This window comes from Mesoplodon mirus, assembly GCF_964341445.2.
Source record: "Mesoplodon mirus genome assembly, chromosome: 2".
NCBI lineage: Eukaryota > Metazoa > Chordata > Mammalia > Artiodactyla > Ziphiidae > Mesoplodon > Mesoplodon mirus.
Genome location: NC_138977.1, coordinates 146,067,140 through 146,086,382, shown reverse-complemented (window position 1 = coordinate 146,086,382; position 19,243 = coordinate 146,067,140). Strand labels below are relative to the sequence as shown.

The window sequence follows — 19,243 nt, the reverse complement described above, 5'->3', positions numbered from 1 at the left end:
ATGGAGATAATAGTACATTCTCATACAATTGTTGAGACAAAGAAATGACTTAATGAACACATATAGACTCAACAAACATTAGCTGTTACCATCATTATCATTATTATTATAATTACCTCAAGGAGGTAATAATAGCAAGTAATTGTTCTTTTCAGAACCCCTTTAGTGTCTGTTCATTTTATATTTCCTTCCTTACACCTTCTCAGTCATTACTGTTTGGTGCCTTAAAGAATGATGAGTATTCCAAAATTTGTATTGCTTTTATCAAATGTACTGAATTCCAGAGATTTCTTTCAGGACTCTTCTGATTTCTAAGACATAATACCCATTTGTACAAATTATCATACAAGTAAAAAGGGTTTTATATTAAAGAAATATAAAAGTCATTGCTCTGGTTCTAATTCTACTTGATTTTCTATAAATTTACTTGGATAGAATTATTAAATAACTACTAAAACATCTTATATAGTAAATTGGAGTATTTCCACATGCCATCTGAAGTCTCTTCATTAAAAAAAAAAAAAGAGTGTTAAGATTTTTCTAGATTCACCTCAAACTAAAATTTTTGAGGGAGCATTGTATGAGTCCCATCAGTTCTTTGAGGATCAAATAGAAATTAATCAATATAGTCCTTACAGTCTCATGAAGAATGTGGACCTCTAATACTGAGAATTAAGACAGTGAAGATCTATTTCAGTTATAAACATTGACTAATAGGGATCAGTTCCAGAGTTTGTTATAAAATGTTCTCTGTAAAATGTTTTCCATTATAACATTTGAAATATATTCCCAGAGAAGGGAAAAAAAAAACCCTCAATTGAAAACTTTTGGCAAAGACAGAGGTAAGATATGTCCCAAATCAAAAAACATTTTTGCTTTAAATATACTAACTGGCAACTTATTTTTCCTTTCGAAGATTGTGTATAATTTCCCACAAATTTTTTTTCACCTTTACCATCCAAGCTTCCTCATTCAACAAACATTCACATTCATGGACCAAGTACTGCTATAGGTAAGATGAATATGATTACATCCTTACCCTCTGGTAGACTGGGCAAAAATACTTCTCTTCTCCAACAGAATCACTGTCTACTTCGATACACTCCAAATTAAAAATGTATCAACTTAAATACTTCAGACAGTAGGAAATGAATCAAATCCCTACTTGATTAATTTAGTATTTTAAAAACCTATACATCAAATTTGCATATAAAAACGTGTGTGGTATTTCAATTATATTCTTATGCATCTGGGGAAAGTTGTTCCTTTTCAGAATATAAGGTTTTCAATATTCAGTATAGATATTTATTATATAAAACCAGAGCCTGAAGGTAGGTTGGTAGAGCCATTATATATCCTGACTTTTTCATATTATTATTCACACATTCATTTATACACTCACATACAATAATAAATGAATGTATGTTATTTTAAACCTAGGGTTTCAAATTCTTTCCCATCTGGGTTACTAAAGAATATTGAGTAGAGTTCCCAATGCTATATATACAGTGGGTCCTTGTTGGTTACCTATTTTAAATATAGTAGCGTGTATATGTCAATAGATGTATGTATATGTATAACTGAATCACTTTGATGTACACCTGAAAATAACACAACATTGTAAATCAACTATACTCCAATATAAAATAAATAAAAATTTTGAAATGTAAAATAAAATCTAGGGTTAAACACAGGCTTAAATAATAGGGTAACAGCGCCACCTCGTGGACTCATAAAAATTGGATGCTTGTCATTTTCATTCCATTAAGTTTTGCATACACATAAGCTTATCTTTTCAGTGATACAGGTATTAATAATATTTAGTGTACTAGAGTAAATGTCTGACATCATGGAACATCTATAAAGTATATTATAGGGGGAAATAAAGAAAAACAAAGAGAATTTTAGCAAGTGATCATTTTCAACTTATGTTAATACGTCCAGTATAAAAGCATTAGGTATTTTACAAATATTAGTTTATAAATACTATAAAACAGTAATAAGATCTTTCATTTTAATGTACTATATTTCTATATTATATATTAAATAATCTCTTGCATAAAGGCATGCAAGCCAAAAAAAATTTTTTAAGGCCTTATTAGAAAACAGATTAAACCAAAGACCAAGGATCGCAAGTCGTCTGAGAAGGGAAAAAAGAAAGTCAAGTTTTGAGATGTTAAATATTTAGTGAAACATGAATGCAACATCTCACCAACAAGCACATTTCTACAACAAAGGCAAGCAATCACTCTTGAGGTAATGGAGGCCAATTTAAGATCACTGAACACCTGGCGACTCCAGTTTGTCATGCTAAACCATAAAAGGCTCAGCAGGTTGCTTGCTAAATCTCCCAATATGTGTTATAGACATTTCATGAAGTCATTTACTATAGTACCCCAGCTCCAAAATTTGACTCACCATCACCTCAAAGCTCATTAGTCCTACTTACATTTTCAGTGTCCCCCACTCTGCTCATGTGTTATCATCCCTCTTCATCTAGCTTAAATTCCATGGCAAATCAACATAATCTCTCTCATTCATATGTTCCCTCTCCCTTTTGTCACTTTGTTTACTTCCTTGGCAAACCCCAACCTTAGTTATTTCCAACTCTTTGTCAGCTTTACACCTACACCTATGCAGCTGAGCTTGGTGTGGAGAAAATATACAATCGTGACTTTTTTTTATTTAAATCAATTTAGATTCATTACAAGAACTGAAGTGGACCCCTAAAGTGGCCCGGGAATCCTACTACATTTCCTAGTCTATTCACACTCTCTCCTAATTATATCTCCTCCTCTCTCCTCAACTATCCAACACTCCCTCCCTCATCCTCACTCTCAGTTGATGACTTTGCTTTCTATTACTCTGAAAAACAGGAACAAATTAATAGAAGAGACTATTCAGAAGTTCACATCAGCACATCATTCACTTAGCAGTATCTGTACCCTGCTAGTCCTGCTTCAGTGGATGAAAAATTGCTTGAACTACCATTTGGACTAACTCCTACTTTGTGCACAAGATCCCACCTCATCAACCAAGAAATTTACTAACTCTCTCCTGTATAATCAATTTTTTCATTTCTACTGGATATTTCCCATCAATACGAAAACACTTTACATTCTCCCATGCTTAAAAAATAACCCACCCTTGATCCTACATCGCTCTGAGGTACTGCCCCATTTCTCATCCCCTTTATAGTAAAACTCCTTAGATGAGTCATCCAAATCCATTGTCACCAACTCTGCCCCTCCCATTCTCTCTGAAACTATTCTTTTTTTTTAATTTATTTTATTGAAGTATAGTTGATCTACAATGCTGTGTTAGTTTCTGGTGTACAGCAAAGTGGTCAGTTACATTTTTTTTTTCTTTTTCACATTCTTTTCCATTATGGTTTATCACAGGGTATTGAATATAGCTCCCTGTGCTATACAGTAGGACCTTGTTGTTTATCCATTCTATTTATAATAGTTTGCAGTCTGTATCTTCTAATCCCAATTCCCAATCCATCCCTCCACTGCCCCACTCCCCCTTGGCAACCATAAGTCTGTTCTGTGTGTCTGTGAGTCTGTTTCTGTCTGAAATTATTCTTAACAAGGTCCCAAATGACCTCCACACAGAAAATCCAATAGTCATTTCTCAACTCCCATCTTACCTGTACCATGAACAGTTGATCATTCCCTCTTATTTGAAAAGCTTTCTTCTTGCCTTTCAGGATACCACACTTCTCGTTACCTCACTTCTCAGTCCCCTTGGCTGGTTCCCGGTATTTTTCCTGTGGACCTGCCCAAGGGCTCAGTCTTTGATCCTATTTTCTATCTATACTTTGTCCCTTGGTATTCAGCATCCAATCTCATGGCTTTAAGCACCACCATGACAGCTCCCACATTTGTTCCTCCAGCCCAGACCTTTCCCCAGAACATACGCATATAGTGAACTCCCCCCTCAACAATTCTACTTGGATGTCTAAAAGGCATCTCAAACTTAACACAGACAAAACTATCTTCCTGAATACTCCTCCAACCAAACCTGCTACTCCTTAGTCATCTCCATCTCAGCAAATAATCAAAAAAGCTTGAAGCCATTTTTCTCATACCCCTTTTCCCTTTCTCTTATAGCCTATATCCAATCTGTCCTCAAATACTATCAGTTCTACTGTAAAAATCTGTTGAGTTGAATCGTTTATTTACTCCACTGGTACCACTAAGCCAACACTGTTCTCTCATTGTATTATTGCACTAGCTTAACTGGTGTACCTGCTCCGACCCTATTCCCCACCACTGTTCTCTCTTCTCAGTAGAGCTTCGAGAAAGAACATGTAAGTCCAAAGTCATATCATGTCATTCCTCTACTCAAAACTCTCCAGCGGTTACCGAGGTTACTCAAACAAACAAAATAAAACCTAAAAACCATACGATGACTTATAAGGCCCTAGGTAGCCTATTACCTTTCTAACTTCACTTCCTATTTGCTTACCCAACTCCAGCCAAACTGGTTTCATTTCTGTTCCTTGACTACATCAAGTATATGAGCTATTGATTGCTGAATAACAAATTATCCCCAAATTTACTGACTTAAAACAAACATATCTCACACACTTTCTGTAGGTCATGAATCCAGGTATAGCTTAGCTAGATTCTCTGCTTCAGCGTCTCTGACAGACTGCAATCAACAGCTGGGGCTGTAATCATCTCAAGGCTCGGCTTGTTAAAGATTCACTTCCAAGCTCACTTACCTGGCTGTTGACAGGATTCAGTGGCCTACTGGTCTGATAGCCCCAGTTCCTTAATGGACGTTGGCCAGAGGCCACTCTCTGTTCTTTGCCACACAGGCCTCTCCAGCATAGGAGCTTGCTTCATCAAAGCAAGCAATCCAAAAAGGCAAGAGAAAGAATGGGAGCAAGACACAGATCAGAGTCTTTTATAACCTAACCCCAGAAGTGACATCTCCTCCCTTTGCCACTCCAGGGAAGGGGATTGCATAACAGAGGGAGTGACATAAGGTGGGCATCATTAAGAGTCTTGTAAAATGCTGTCTACCACACAGGTTTGGTGCCACTCAGGAAGCACTGGTTGCATAGAACATTCTTCCACATATCAGCATGTTTCACTCCCTCACCTTCAAGTCTTTGACCTAATGTCACCTTCTCAGTGATATCTTTTTTTGTTTTTTTGCGGTACGCGGGCTTCTCACTGTTGTAGCCTCTCCCGTGGCGGAGCACAGGCTCCGGACGCGCAGGCTCAGTGGCCATGGCTCACGGGCCCAGCCGCTCCACGGAATGTGGGATCCTCCCGGACCGGGGCACGAACCCGTGTCCCCTGCATCGGCAGGCAGACTCTCAACCATTGCGCCACCAGGGAAGCAATCAGTGATATCTTTTTAAAATTACAATTCCTACCCCCCAAACACTCCTCATCCCCTTCTTTATTTTTCTCCACAGCACTTACTGACTTTAACATACTATATTAATTTATTTACTGTGGTTGATTTCTATTTTGTCAAATTAGCTAAGCTAGTACTGCATTTCCATTTCCTTCCCTGAAAAGTTCCAAGATAGCACGGACCACAGACTCATTCTGCCTGAGATTTGGTAGGTGGAAGTGAAGCAGAAGTCCTATACTTTTACACGAGGAAGGCCAGTGCAGGGCACGAGGCAATGTTGCAGATCGTGCACATTGTCACGTCTTCTGCCAACACATGCTGTAGGTATTGGGTAGCAGTCAGGTCCAAACCTTCAACGCCTGCCAGATCTTCTCTTCCAATTTCAGCAACTCTTGAGTCTGTGACAAAGGACTAGCCCCTCCTGCAGATCACCTCCATCATCAAAGTTGAACCCTGGGAACCAGGGAGAAATCAGTGCAGATTCCAATCCATTCTCACAGGTTCCAGTTCATCCTTGCCAGTTTTCCTTGCTTCCTCCACTTGACAACAATTGTGATTTGACCTTTTGCTAGTAGTTCTGCTCCTCTGATAGAACTCTAATATTCATTTATGTGTGTTTTCTGCCATTAAAACATAAGCTCTGTGAGTAAAAAATATTGTCTGTTTTGTTTACTGCTCTTGCCCCAGCACCTAGAACAGGGCCTGGTACATAGTACAATTTTTTAAAACATAAGGCACTAAGAATAAATATTAAGGGTGGCAAGAAAAGGAAAAGACTAATAGATGTTCTAGAAGAAAGGTTCCTGTAAAAATTAAAAACTGGAATGTGTCTTAATGGATGGATAGGAAGGAAATACAGTCTACACTATGAAATAGTATGAAAAAAATCAAGATGAGCATGCTAAGTGTAACATACACTGTATGTTGTCCAGGGATTAGGAATTTGACCTGGGGAAGCCATTATCATTTCTGTAGCAAATGACTAACCTGGAGAAAATGCTATTTCAGGAAATTTATCTTCCAGGAATACACTCAGTTGATTGGAAAGGGAGAATCAGAAAAGTGGGGATACAAATCACACATGTTGTCTTAGATTACTAGTATGACAATAGAGAAAAGGAAAAGGTAAATATAAAAATAATTGTTAAAACGTTATAACATGGCACCTGTAGAAATCATTAGTGTTATTTATTGATTTCTGATTCTCCTCCTAAACACATAGTAGGGTTCCATTTCCTCACCTTTTTGAGGCTATGCATGGCCATGAAACTTGCTTTAGTCCCAGAAATATGAAGCAACATGACAAGTGCCACTTCAAAATGGCAGACTTTAATAACAAGTGTGATTCTCTACCTTCCCTTCTCCCTTCATGTTGCCTAGAAATATTACAAATGGTGAAGGTTTCATTAGTCTGAGTCTCTAAATGGCCAAGAGCATTACAAGAAACAAACCTTTGTGGTTTTAAGCCACAAAGACTTTGGATTGTTCATAACTGCAACTCAACCTCACCCATTCTGATTGTGGCAGTTTTAACTGGTGTCGACAAATATTTACATTCCCCTCTTTAAGAGATGGAGCTTAATTTCCCTCCCTTTTTGTGTGAGCTGAAGTTAATAACTAATTTCTAACAAGTGATGGCATGTAACTTCTCAGACTAGGTCTGAGAAAAACATTAGGACTGTCTCTTGGATCACTCACTTTGGGGAAAACCAACCTGCTGTAACTTGAGGACACTCGAGAAGACCTATGGAGATCCACATGCTGAGGAGTTGAGGCCTCCTGCCAACTATTAGCATTAGCTTGCCAAGCTCAGGAGTGAGCCACCTTGGAAGAGGATCCTACAGCCCCAGGCAACATCCTGAATGCAACCTCAAGAGATACACTAAGACAGCTTAGCTGCTCTTGGATTCCTGATCTGCAGAAATTGTACAAGATGATAAATGCTTACTGTCTTAATCCACCATGCTTTAGGCTAATTTGATACACAGCAATAGATAACAAATACATTGAATGATACAGAAACACACTAAAAATTGAACATTGAGGACAGAATGAAATCAAAGATAGCTCCTAGGCTTTGAGCTTTGAAAAATTTGGAAAAATTGTGATATCACTGACTGTAAGTTACTCAATTCCATTGTAGTTTTGAGGCAAGGGCCATGTCTGCTCAACAAACATTTGCTGGAGTCTTGTAAATGTTTAACAACTGAAAAAAGTGTTCAGAACTGAAAAAAATATTCCATTACAGATAGAGGAGAACTCTCATCTCCTCTCATCTAGACACTATACCTCTATTACAATTTTGTTCCCAGTAGTACCACATTGCTAGTACATACCAACTGCAAGTTTAAGTTCCCAAAGTATTTTAAGACGAAAGTAAGCCCACAGGCGATTTCCTGACTATATTTCCTCCCACTTATCTCAACAATCATATGAGAGATGTGCAGTTACGCTACTTTTGTCTCCCTGATGATTACCATAGTTTCTAAACTAAAACGCTAAAAGGAAAAAGGGAGAAGTAGTATAGTTGAAGAATGAGTATTCTATAATGAACGGTTTCAGTTCATGTATCAAATGCAGAATTGAAATATTTTCCAGCCATCGTTTTATCAGTCTAACAGCTTCACCTCACAGTCTACCTTTAAAATCCTTAAACTAACCTTTATTTACAATCAATTTTTAATCCTTCTATCTATTACCACATTATCTCTCCTGAGAACTCACTCTAAGCCTCAAAGATTTGGCTTGAACAGTGGCTAAATCCATTAGGTATGATCTCGGAATCCCACTGAATTTAGAAATATTGCCATCTTAGCCACAAACTTCACACTAACAGTAGACAAAAACCATCACTAAAGCACCACTTGTTAAAATGAAAACAGACTAGAAAGTGATGACTTTTATTAAGCTTTATTTTAAAATAGTTTCAGATTTACAGAAAAGTTGCAAAAATGGTACAGGGAGTTCCCAGACACCTGTCATCCAACTTCCCCTACTGTTAATATCTTATAATACCGTGTACATCTGTCACAACTAAGAAACCAACACTGGCACATTAGTATTAACTAAATTCCACACTTTATTCAAATTTCACCAGTTTTCCATTAATGTCCTTTTTCTGCTTGAGGATCCCAGCCAGGATACAACATTACATTCAGTCATTATGTCTCATCTCCTCTGGTGTGACAGTTTCACAAACTTTGATTTTCATGATCACAACAGTTTGAGTACAGTTTAGGGAATTAGTAGAACGTCCACCAATTTGATTTTGTCTGATGTTTTTATCCTGAGTAGACTGGGGTTAGAGCTTTGCATAAGAATAACACAGAAGGAGGTGAAGTGTTCTTCTCATCACATCTTATCAGGGTACACACTATTAATATGACTTACCACTGATGTTGATATTGATTACCTGGTTTAGGTAGTATTTGCTAGATTTCTCTACTGTAAAGTTATGTTTTCCCCCTCTTGCCTTACCCTATCCTTTGAAAGCAAGTCACTAAGCACAGCCCATACTCAAGATGGTGCTGGGGTAGGAAAGGGGGATTAAACTTTATCTCCTGGAGAGAAGCGACTTTTTAAAATAAATATAAAATTTACTCAATTCCTGAAATACATACTGAGTACCTCAAAGCATTTGCTAATGCAATTTAGTGCCCATTTAATGTGAATAACTCTGCTAGGCACTTCAAATAATGGTTAGAAACAGACCTGCATCATGAGGAGTTAATAATATAGTGGAGAAAATATACCACAATAAAAATGCTAGTTAAGTACTATAATGCTAGTTAAGTCACAAAAAGGGAAAAATCAAATTCAGTTGGAGTTATGAAAAGTTTCATAGAACAAGAGATATTTAAGCAAGGTATTTAAAGCTGAGTATAATTTTGACAGATGGCAATTCAACAACCATTTATGATTTTAAAAATCTCAAAAAAGTGGGTATAGAGGGAATGTACCTCAATATAATAAAAGCCATATATATCAATCCCATACCTAATATCATACAGTGAAAAGCTAAAAACTTTTCATCTAATATCAGGAACAAGACAAGGATGCCCACTCTCACCACTTTTGTTTAACATAGTATTTGAAGTCCTAGTCAGAGCAATTAGGCAAGAAAAAGAAATAAAAGGTATCCAAACTGGAGAGAGGTAAAACTGTCACTATTTTAGACAACATGATTTAATATATAGAAAACCCAAAGATTCCTCCAAAAAACTGTTAGAACTAACAAACGAATTCAGTAAAGTTGCAGAATACAAAATCAATATACAAAAATCTGTTACATTTCTATACGTTAATAACAAACTATTGGAAAAAGAAATTAAGAAAACAATCCCATTTACAATTGCATCAAAAAGAATAAAATACCTAGGAATAAATTCAACAAGGAGGTGAAAGACTTGTACACTGAAAACTATAAACACTGATGAAAGAAACTGAAGACACAAACAAATGGAAAGATTATCCATGCTCATGGATTGGAAGAATATTGTTATAACATCCATACTATGCAAAGCAATCTACAGATTCAATGCAATCCTTACCAAAATTCCAATGGCATTTTTCACAGAAATGGAACAACAAACATAAAATTTGTATGAAATCACAAAAGACCCCAAATAGCCAGAGCAATCTTGAGAAAGACGAACAAAGCTGAAAGCATCACACTCCCTGATTTCAAACTATACTACAAAGCTCTAGTGATCAAAACAGCATGGTGTTGGCACAGAAAGAGACACATAGATCAATAGAACAGAATAGAGATCCCAGAAATAAACCCACACATATACAATGAGTTAATTTATGACACAGGAGCCAAGAATATACAATAGGGAAAGGATAGTCTCTTCAATAAAACTGGAAAACCACATGCAAAAGATTAAAAATAGGCCACTATCTTACACCATACACAAAAATGAACTCAAAATGGATTAAAGACTTGAATGTAAGACCTGAAACCATAAAACTCCTAGGAGAAAACATAGGTGGTAAGCTCCTTGACATCAGTCTTGGTGATGATTTTTTTTTTTCAGTGCCATACAGCATGTGGGAACTTAGTTCCCTGACCAGGGGTTGAACACATGCCCCCTGCATTGAAAACACATAGTTTTAACCACTAGACCACCAAGGAAGTCCCTTGGAGATGATTTTTTGAAACTGACCCCAAAAGTACAGGTAACAAAAGCAAAAATAAACAAGTGGGGCTACAACAAACTAACAGGTTTTGGCACAGCAAAGGAAACCATCAACAAAACGAAAAGGCAGCCTACTGAATGGGAGAAAATATTTGCAAATCATATATCCTGCTAAGGAGCTAATATCCAAAATATATAAAAACTCATACAACTCAATAGCAAAAACAAACAATCCAATTAAAAAAAAAATGGGCAGAAGATCTAAATAGACATTTTTCCAAAGACATGCAAACAGCCAAGAGGCACTTGAAAGGATGCTCAATGTCACTAGTGATCAGGAAATGTACATCAAAAATATAATGAGATATCACCTCACACGTTAGTATGGCTATTATCAAAAAGACAAGGAATAACAAGTGTTGGTAAGAATGTGGAGAAAAGGGAACGCTCATGCACTGTTGGTGGGAATGTAATTGATGTGCAGCCACTATGGAGAACATTATGAGGGTTCTTCAAAAATTTAAAAGTAGAACTAGAGGGTGATCCAGCAATTCCACTCCTTGGTATTTACTCAAAGAAAACAAAACACTAACTCAAAAAGATATATGCAGCCTCTATGGAGAACATTATGAGGGTTCTTCAAAAATTTAAAAGTAGAACTAGAGGGTGATCCAGCAATTCCACTCCTTGGTATTTACTCAAAGAAAACAAAACACTAACTCAAAAAGATATATGCACCCCCATGTTCACTGAAGGGTTATTTTTAACAGCCAAGATATGGAAACAACCTAAGTGTCCACTGGTGGATGAATGAAAAAAGATGTGGTACACACACACACACACACACACACACACACACACACACAAAGGAATACTATTAAGCCATAAAAAAGAATGAAATCTTGTCATTTGTGACAATATGGATGGATCTTGAGGGTATTATGCTAAATGCAATACATTGGACAGAGAAAGACAAACACTGTATGATCTCACTTATATGTGGAATCAAAAAAACAATCACCACCACCACCACTCATAGACTCATAATATAAACTGCAAGTTATAAAATAAGTAACTCCTGGAGATGTAATATACAACATAGTGACCATAGTTAATAAGTGTATTGCACATTTGAAAGTTACTAAGAGAGTAAATCTTAAAAGTTCTCACCGCAAGAAAAAAAAAATGTTTTAACTATGTATGAGGATGGAGGTTAACTAGACTTACTGTGGTGATCATTTCACAATATATACAAATATCAGATCATTATGTTGTACACCTGAAACTAATCTAACGTTATGTCAACTACAGGAAGAAAAAAAGAAAAGATGGGAAATAGATGGAAAGACATTCAAGATGGAGAAAAGAACATAAACAAAATATGAGGGTTCTCTCTCTCTCCCTCTCTCTCTCATTCATCCAGTGTTTTAGCACTTTAACCCAACACAAACATTCATTTTAAGATCTTCACTAAGTCTTACTAGGTTAGCATAAGTGAATGGTGTTAGGGGCTATATTAAGTCCCCCCGAAATTCATTATGCTTAAGTCCTAACCCCCAGTACCTCAGAATATGACTATATTTGGAGGTAAGGTCTTTAAAAAAATAATTGAGGTTAAAAGAGGTCATTAGGACAGGCCCTAATCCAATATGATCGATGTCCTTATAAGAAGATATTAAGTTATAGACAGGCACAGAGAGAAGACGATGTGAAGAAACAGGCCCATCTACAGGTCAAGAAGAGGTCTCTGAAGAAACACACCTGTGGACACCTTGATCTCAGACTTCTAGTCTCCAAAATTATGAGAAAATAAATTACTGTTGTTTAAGACATCCTGTCTGTGGTATTTTGCTAGACCAGGCCTAGCAAAACAACACATGCTCAGTTAGAGATTCTAAATCAAATCTAATTTGGCAAAATTCCCCACTGTGATGTTATTTAAACCTTATTATTGTGTAGTTCTTTCCATTCACTAGTATCACGAAGAGAGTAAAGTTAAGGTGAAAAAAGGAAAAAGTGAGCCTTAAAAACAACTTTAGTTCTTTCTAATTTTATGCCCTATAAACTTGTCCATTCCAACCCTAGCCATAACAGAAATTTTTGTCCTAAATTGTTTCCCCTAGAAAAGTATGTAGTGATTTCATGAAGCTTCACAGATCTCTCTTGTAGCACTTTATTCACCAGATCCCTTGATAACATTATCCCTGACAGCAACTGCTGCAACATAGTGCCCCAAATGGTCCACTAGTAAGTAAAAGCTTCACCTCGATCCACCCTTTTGTCTCATACAGGAGGAAAATTAAAAGGGAAAATAGAAAATAAATTTAAATGGCACTTAACAAGCACATATCTAGGACTAAAAGTATTCCTAAACGTCTGTAATTCCCTTTTTCAAGAAATAGACCTACGATATTTTTAGCTGCACCCCCAAAGAAACGTACAGCAGGGAAGTTAAGACCCAGGTGTCTACTTGCAAGAGTCAACAGAAGCTCTGGAGCGGCTAGAGTGTGGACCACAAACCATGGGTCCGAAGGAAACACGGGAAACGTTCACACACGCATGTAAAAGGGTCTCCCGCACGCTCGTCCGGTCTAATACCCTTTCCTTTTCCTAATCTTGTGTTTACAAAATCGTTTGGCAAGGCTTTCAGTAGAGTGCAAATACTCCTAAGAGATTAGACTCCTCCAAAACAAAACAAAAACTGATTGCAGACCACTGACACCTGCGCTTCAGGAACAGCAATGTCGGCGGAACACGGGAAGATACTGAGTTTTTTAGCAGAGACCAAAAAAAAAAAAAAAATCAGCTAGTTCCATGAAAACCAACCAACAAAAAGGTTAAGAAGCAGAGAACTATCGAACCTGGTGCTTTGGTAACAGGGGTGACTTCTAAAATAACTCTCCTATCAAAACAACCCTTCCGCCTTCTTCACTCAGCGGACGCGCGAGTCCGGCAAGATTTCCTGATTTCGCGAGAACTTTTGGCAACTCTGAATGCGCACGCGTCAGAATCGGAGGCCACGTGAGCAGCCCAGATCTAGCCGGGGGGCGAGGCGGGGTGGAGAAGCTGAGGAAGGGGAGGGCCATCAGGAAGGCGGTGGCCAACGGATGGGGTGGAACCTGAGCGGAGCTGGGAGGGCGGGGCGGAGGGAGAAAGCGCGTAGGCCCCGCCCCTCGCGGCGCTTCCCCGGAATAGCGTCACCCGCTCTATAAAAGAGCGTGTGGCGAAGGACTCGGCCTTTTACATCCGGGAAGGGTCGAGTTTATGTGGGAGTGCCGCATTGTGTTTCGTGCGCTAAAATACTTGAGACAGAACTTTCGGCCAACTTTAAAATGCAGGAGATGCAACAGTCTTGTAGAAGTAGATCAACGTCAGCTTGGAAAACCTCTAGGTTCAAACGCCTGAGTGGACTTAAATGTTCATTGATTCGCGGGGCAGCCACGTTCAGCCGGGGGCGCTGAGTCGGAAAACTAGCGCCCGTGGGCCGTGGGCCTTCCGGCAAAGGTTAAATGCAGCTGATGACTCCGGTTAAGGTCATTAGTTTCGCTGTTGGTGTCATGTGGCCATCTTGAATCTACTCCACCACTATTAAATAGTAACGCCGCATCCTGATAACCCGCCAGTTTGATCCAGGTGGTGAGTAGTATCTGTAGTTGTCCTTGCTGGTCTTTTCTGGGATTATGAATCTCCATGTATCTTTGGGACCTGTCAGCTGTGGCAGTCTCCCTTCCTAGCCATGGAAGAGCATATTCTTGTTTATTGGCAAAGCTGTCACCATTTAATTGGTATCAGATTCTGACTTGCACAAGTAACATTCTTCACTTTAAAAATCAGGAGGGTACTGCGTTATTGGGCAGACATCTAACTACTGTTCAAATGTTTTTAGGAAGCTGAGCTAATTGTTCCAATGGATGATGGAAAACAACAAGGTACGTTCCTGTTTTATATATATATATTTATTTCTGAATCTGAAACCCTTAGTGCTAAGGATTTGGAAGGCCAAAATTGGCAGTTTGCTGGCATTTTGTAACTTAAAAGAGTTAATAGCCAACTGAATAGAAAGTAACTGAAGTAGCTGCTAAGACTCGGCACCATGAGGTAAGTACACAAATTAGAGTTTTATAAAGCTGGTTTTCTTCTCTTGCAGAAGTCAAGAAATCCAAAGCGATATGGGTGAAGTCTTACTTAGCATCCTGAAGTACACTGCCAAATGTGATTTTAAATCTCAAGTATGGTATTTAAATGGAGAATAAATAAGAGCTTCCTTGCTGTATCAATAAAATGCTCGATTTGTACAGATGTCAGTGTTCCCTGACTGAATGACTAATAAGTGCAAAGGTAACTACAAGTAGTGAACAGGCTACCTCCTGTTCCACTGTTGGGAGCTCGAGTGGAAGTAACATGAATTAGTATTGTTGTGTAAGGTATTTGGGGAAAACTCTTTTTTTTTTTTTTTTTTTTCTTTTTTTTTTTTTTTTCTGTACGCGGGCCTCTCACTGTTGTGGCCTCTCCCGTTGCGGAGCACAGGCTCCGGACGCACAGGCTCAGCGGCCATGGCTCACGGGCCCAGCCGCTCCGCGGCATATGGGATCCTCCCAGACCGGGGCACGAACCCGTATCCCCTGCATCGGCAGGCGGACTCTCAACCACTGCGCCACCAGGGAGGCCCTGGGGAAAACTCTTATACATAAAAACCAGTTTACCCCTGAGGAAGAGAGCAGGGTCATTTAATACCACACAGAAGATTAAGGAAACTGCACGGTGAAAAGCTATGCACTTTACTTACACAGATGTGCACTGAACACGTGCATCTTTAAAACTCACACTTAACATTTAACAAGAAAAAAATAAGCTATGATAAATGCATATTTTATGAACTAAACATTCTACCTCAAGGCTGAGCAAACTGCAGGCCATCTGTTAACTATCTGTTCTTTAAGTTTGCCAGCCTCTGGTCTAGTTAAAAAGCCAATATAAATGTTTGCATCAGCGCTGTAGTTCAATTACAAGGATGGCCCATGAGAAACTTTCAGGAAGATAAATTTTCTCACCTGCATGCAGGTTTTTCCCAAGCCCTTGTGCATGTGTGCACCGTCTATAGCTCTGTCATCTCTAGATGTAAATGCAAAGTTTTTCCTTTACCAAAGTCATGAGTGTTTAGAAAACGTATTAATGCTATTCTACTTGAACGGCATTGCAGTTCTGCCAAGTAGTAAACTATAAAGCACTTTTAGGTTAGCACCAGTTTTTTTACATAACTCAGAATTTACAAAAGGGATGCAATATGATACAGAAGGGAAAGGAATGGGGGTGAAGTCCCTCCATGGTGATTTAGCCATTTAAGAGGATTACTTAAGCATTCTTAATCCTATAGTTTGCACTCACAACGCTTCACTACCTGGGATTTTGGGAAGGACTCATGATAGCAGTCATGTCACCTCTGATAAGGATTACTCAAGTATCCTGAGGGCTTAGCTTTTATATTTGGGCAAAGATTTTGTGCTGCTACCAAGAATGCCCTGTAGGATACATAAGCAGCTATCCCTTACTCCTTTGGGAAATAGCCAGAGGGAGAACCTATGGTTCTCCTTACCTTTAGACAGGAGAACCATGGGTTAGAGGGGTGGGAGGAGATGCTCTTGTCTGCACTGGGACTCTTCCTGTCCTGGAGTTTGGATTCAAAGCCTTTCAACAGCTGTCTCATCTTGGCCTCTGCCTGTTAACCCATTTGAAAACTAGAAATATAAAATCTTACCTTTTATAAATTGTCAATGAGGTGCATAGCCACCTAGCACATAAGTGGTATATGGATTAAATATAACAGTTATTTTAGACTTTTTCAAACTATAGACAGGGAAAGCATTTTTAATAGTCTATTTTTATTAGATGGGACTGTATCAGGATAGTCTGCAGGTTTAAGTTAGTTACCAGAAGGTTGCAATAGGTGGCACTCTTAAATCATTGTCTGGAAAAGAGCATGATGCTAAGGAAAAAACATTTTTGTTTTACCAAGCTGTAAATTTGAAGTGATTAAAAATAATCAAGCTGATTGAATTAGGTTGTGCATTGAACAATTTGAAGGCATTCTTTATTATGTTATCAGGAATGCTGAATTGTGCTAACAACATACAAGGTAGCTAGAATGTTTTTCTCTTTAGTTGCCATAGTGCTTGGTACAAAGGCTTCATTCAGGAATGTACCGTGACAATGATATTCTTTTCCAGTCTGTTTATAACAGAATTCCTTTATCTTTTATTTTGGCCTTCAATTTTCTCACGAAAGGCCAGAAAGATGTGGTCTGATTTTTTTTTTATCAGCCTAATGAAAAAAATCTGAGCTTAAAAAATTACATGAACAGAAAACGATGCCACTCTTATTTTGAGTATAGTAAAGAGTATTTTTTATGTCAAATGTAGGCTCTTTATGAATATATACCATATTGATTCAGTTATAAAGGAGTTCTCAATCCAAATAAATGTAAAAACAGCCTGACTGCACAATCAATATACAATAATCTCTGGAGAATGCTGAGAACAGGCAGAGACGAGACTGATGAGAATAATGAATTTAGTGTCCATTAAACTAATTTGGGTAGGCAACAATGCTAAATAAGGATAATCATTACTACACTGAGGTATCTGTAGCCAAAATGTTCACATCACAAATTCTCAAGCAGCAAAGGGATGCGCAGTTCTTATCACAACACAAAACACAGAAACGGGGATCTTCGTTCCCATTAGTTGGCATCTCGGCTAAATGCCAATGTTGGAAAGTTTCCAACAGATTCTCTAAATATTATTTTCTTGAGGTTTCCATGAAGGATTACAGTTTGGTGACACTTTTTACCCAAGGTACAAAGGCTGAGACTTTGGTATACACACCAGGGGAATCCTTGACCCCACAGCCATATCCCCAGGAGGTCACCCCGTATACAACCCAGCTCTCCCCTGGCCGTTCACACATGAGTGGTCCTCCGCTGTCTCCCTGGCAGCTGTCCACACGTTTGTGTTCGTGGAGGTTTCCAGCACAGAGCATCCTTCCTGTAAATCGACCCTTATAACGGTCTTCACAAAACCTCTTGGGAAGTAAGGGGATGGCTGCTTGTTGTAGAGTTCTTGAGTAGGCTCGTCCTATGCAGACCAAATAATTGAATTAGATTCCAGGTAAAGATGGGAGCAAAAAGAGCTACATTTAACAGTTTAATGAACATTTAATAGCCCTATTAAAATAAAAAGCCCTACTGTGGCATTAGTGTAGTTTGAGTGGTAACTATAAATGGTATTTTCTTTATTTGCACTTAACCATACTCTAACCCTTCACCATTCTGTTTCTCAGTACTGCATTTTTTGAAGAATACTTTAGTAACGCTTACGGACTTGCCCAGTAGAAAAAGGTAACCTACAGAAAGCACATTTGTCCAGGCTTTAGAATTTGAATTCTGTATATTAAAACACTGAGGGTGCATTCATGCTGGTTCTGTATTAGCAAATCCACTGCTGTAGGACTCATCTACTTTACTGACTTGAGGATTAATTAAAAATAATTCTATATAAGCACATAAGGTGGCAATTACTATCCTCAAGAGAAACATGGTATTTCATAAAGATGATTCAGAAACAACATTCTTACATAGAAACAGGCTGAAGTTTAACCACTTGTTAATGTATTCTATTTACTAGTAAGCCACTTATTCTCTATTTAGTGGCTAAAATGTATAATTGATAGGTTCTCCATGATAGCCTTTTCTTGGATCTAAACTCCACATTATTGTCCAATTTACTTAACTGGAGTGATTCATCCATAATAAAACATTCTGTAAAATTTACTTTCTTTGTCATCTCTATTCAGATGTAGTGTCTAAAGGGAGGTGATTGATTCACTTTCCTGATGAAGTAATAATTTCAGCAGCTATACTCCAGCCTTCAGTTTGCCTCACAGATCAGCATAGCGTTGTGAGAAGGCATTTACTCTGACCTGATTCTATTATATCATCCAGGAAATGTTTCCACTTTTTAAGGTTTATTTCAGGATTGGTCGCAGAAGTCTCAGTATTGTATATCTGCTACAGATGTTCTACATTTTGCTGCTATGAAATAACGTAAGTTTAAAGCCCAGATTTAATGTAGCATGCGATAAAATGAAAACAAATACTTACATTTACTAAATATAACCTTATTGAAATTATCACCTGTAGAAATACTTATTTGATGTTCTTTTCAGTGTTAATTACTTCTCATGGAAAGCAGTCAACCCAATCATTTCTCCTTACTCAGTAGTCATGTGTGAGTCAAGCACCTAATCCAGGTGAGACCTAGATGTTTCGAAGACCATCCTGAGCAGGCACTAGCTCATGTTAACTCTAGCAAGACAATACAGAAAGCTGAACACTATCCTGCTTGGGGATGGGGAGGTGGTAAGAGTGAGAAGGAGGTTGTGGAAGGAGAAACCCAAGTGAGCTGGATCCTTCCACTTGAACCTCAGCAGCTCTGATTTTTGTCTGTTCTTCATTTAGGAATTCTGCATAAGATTCACTTTGATAAAGGGCTCCATTACAAAGAAACCATCAAACACCAAAGCTCTTTGCTGGGGGAGCTACATCAAAGTCATTAGGAAAACTACCCCCCCCCCCCACCCTGGTACGCAGGCCCCTCACCATTGTGGCCTCTCCCGTTGCGGAGCACAGGCTCCGGATGTGCAGGCTCAGCGGCCATGGCTCACGGGCC

At 38.3% G+C, this 19,243-nt stretch overlaps 1 protein-coding gene and 1 long non-coding RNA gene across 3 annotated transcripts in view; one reads left to right on the top strand and one right to left on the bottom strand.

Annotated features, from left to right (window-relative positions):
• Positions 1-13,770: 13,770 nt before the first annotated feature.
• Positions 13,771-14,819, top strand: LOC309791598. Its single transcript, XR_014291527.1, has 3 exons — positions 13,771-14,156; positions 14,407-14,449; positions 14,668-14,819. It is a non-coding gene; the product is annotated as an uncharacterized lncRNA (long non-coding RNA).
• A 376-nt stretch (positions 14,820-15,195) lies between these two features.
• Positions 15,196-19,243, bottom strand: part of PRSS12 (serine protease 12) — a 72,543-nt gene continuing 68,495 nt past the window's right edge. For both annotated transcript variants that reach the window (XM_082600411.1, XM_082600410.1), the window contains exon 13: positions 15,196-17,650. In XM_082600411.1, coding sequence (XP_082456537.1) covers positions 17,343-17,650 — 308 coding nt within the window. In that variant the 3' untranslated portion in view covers positions 15,196-17,342. The remainder of the gene's footprint in view (positions 17,651-19,243) is intronic.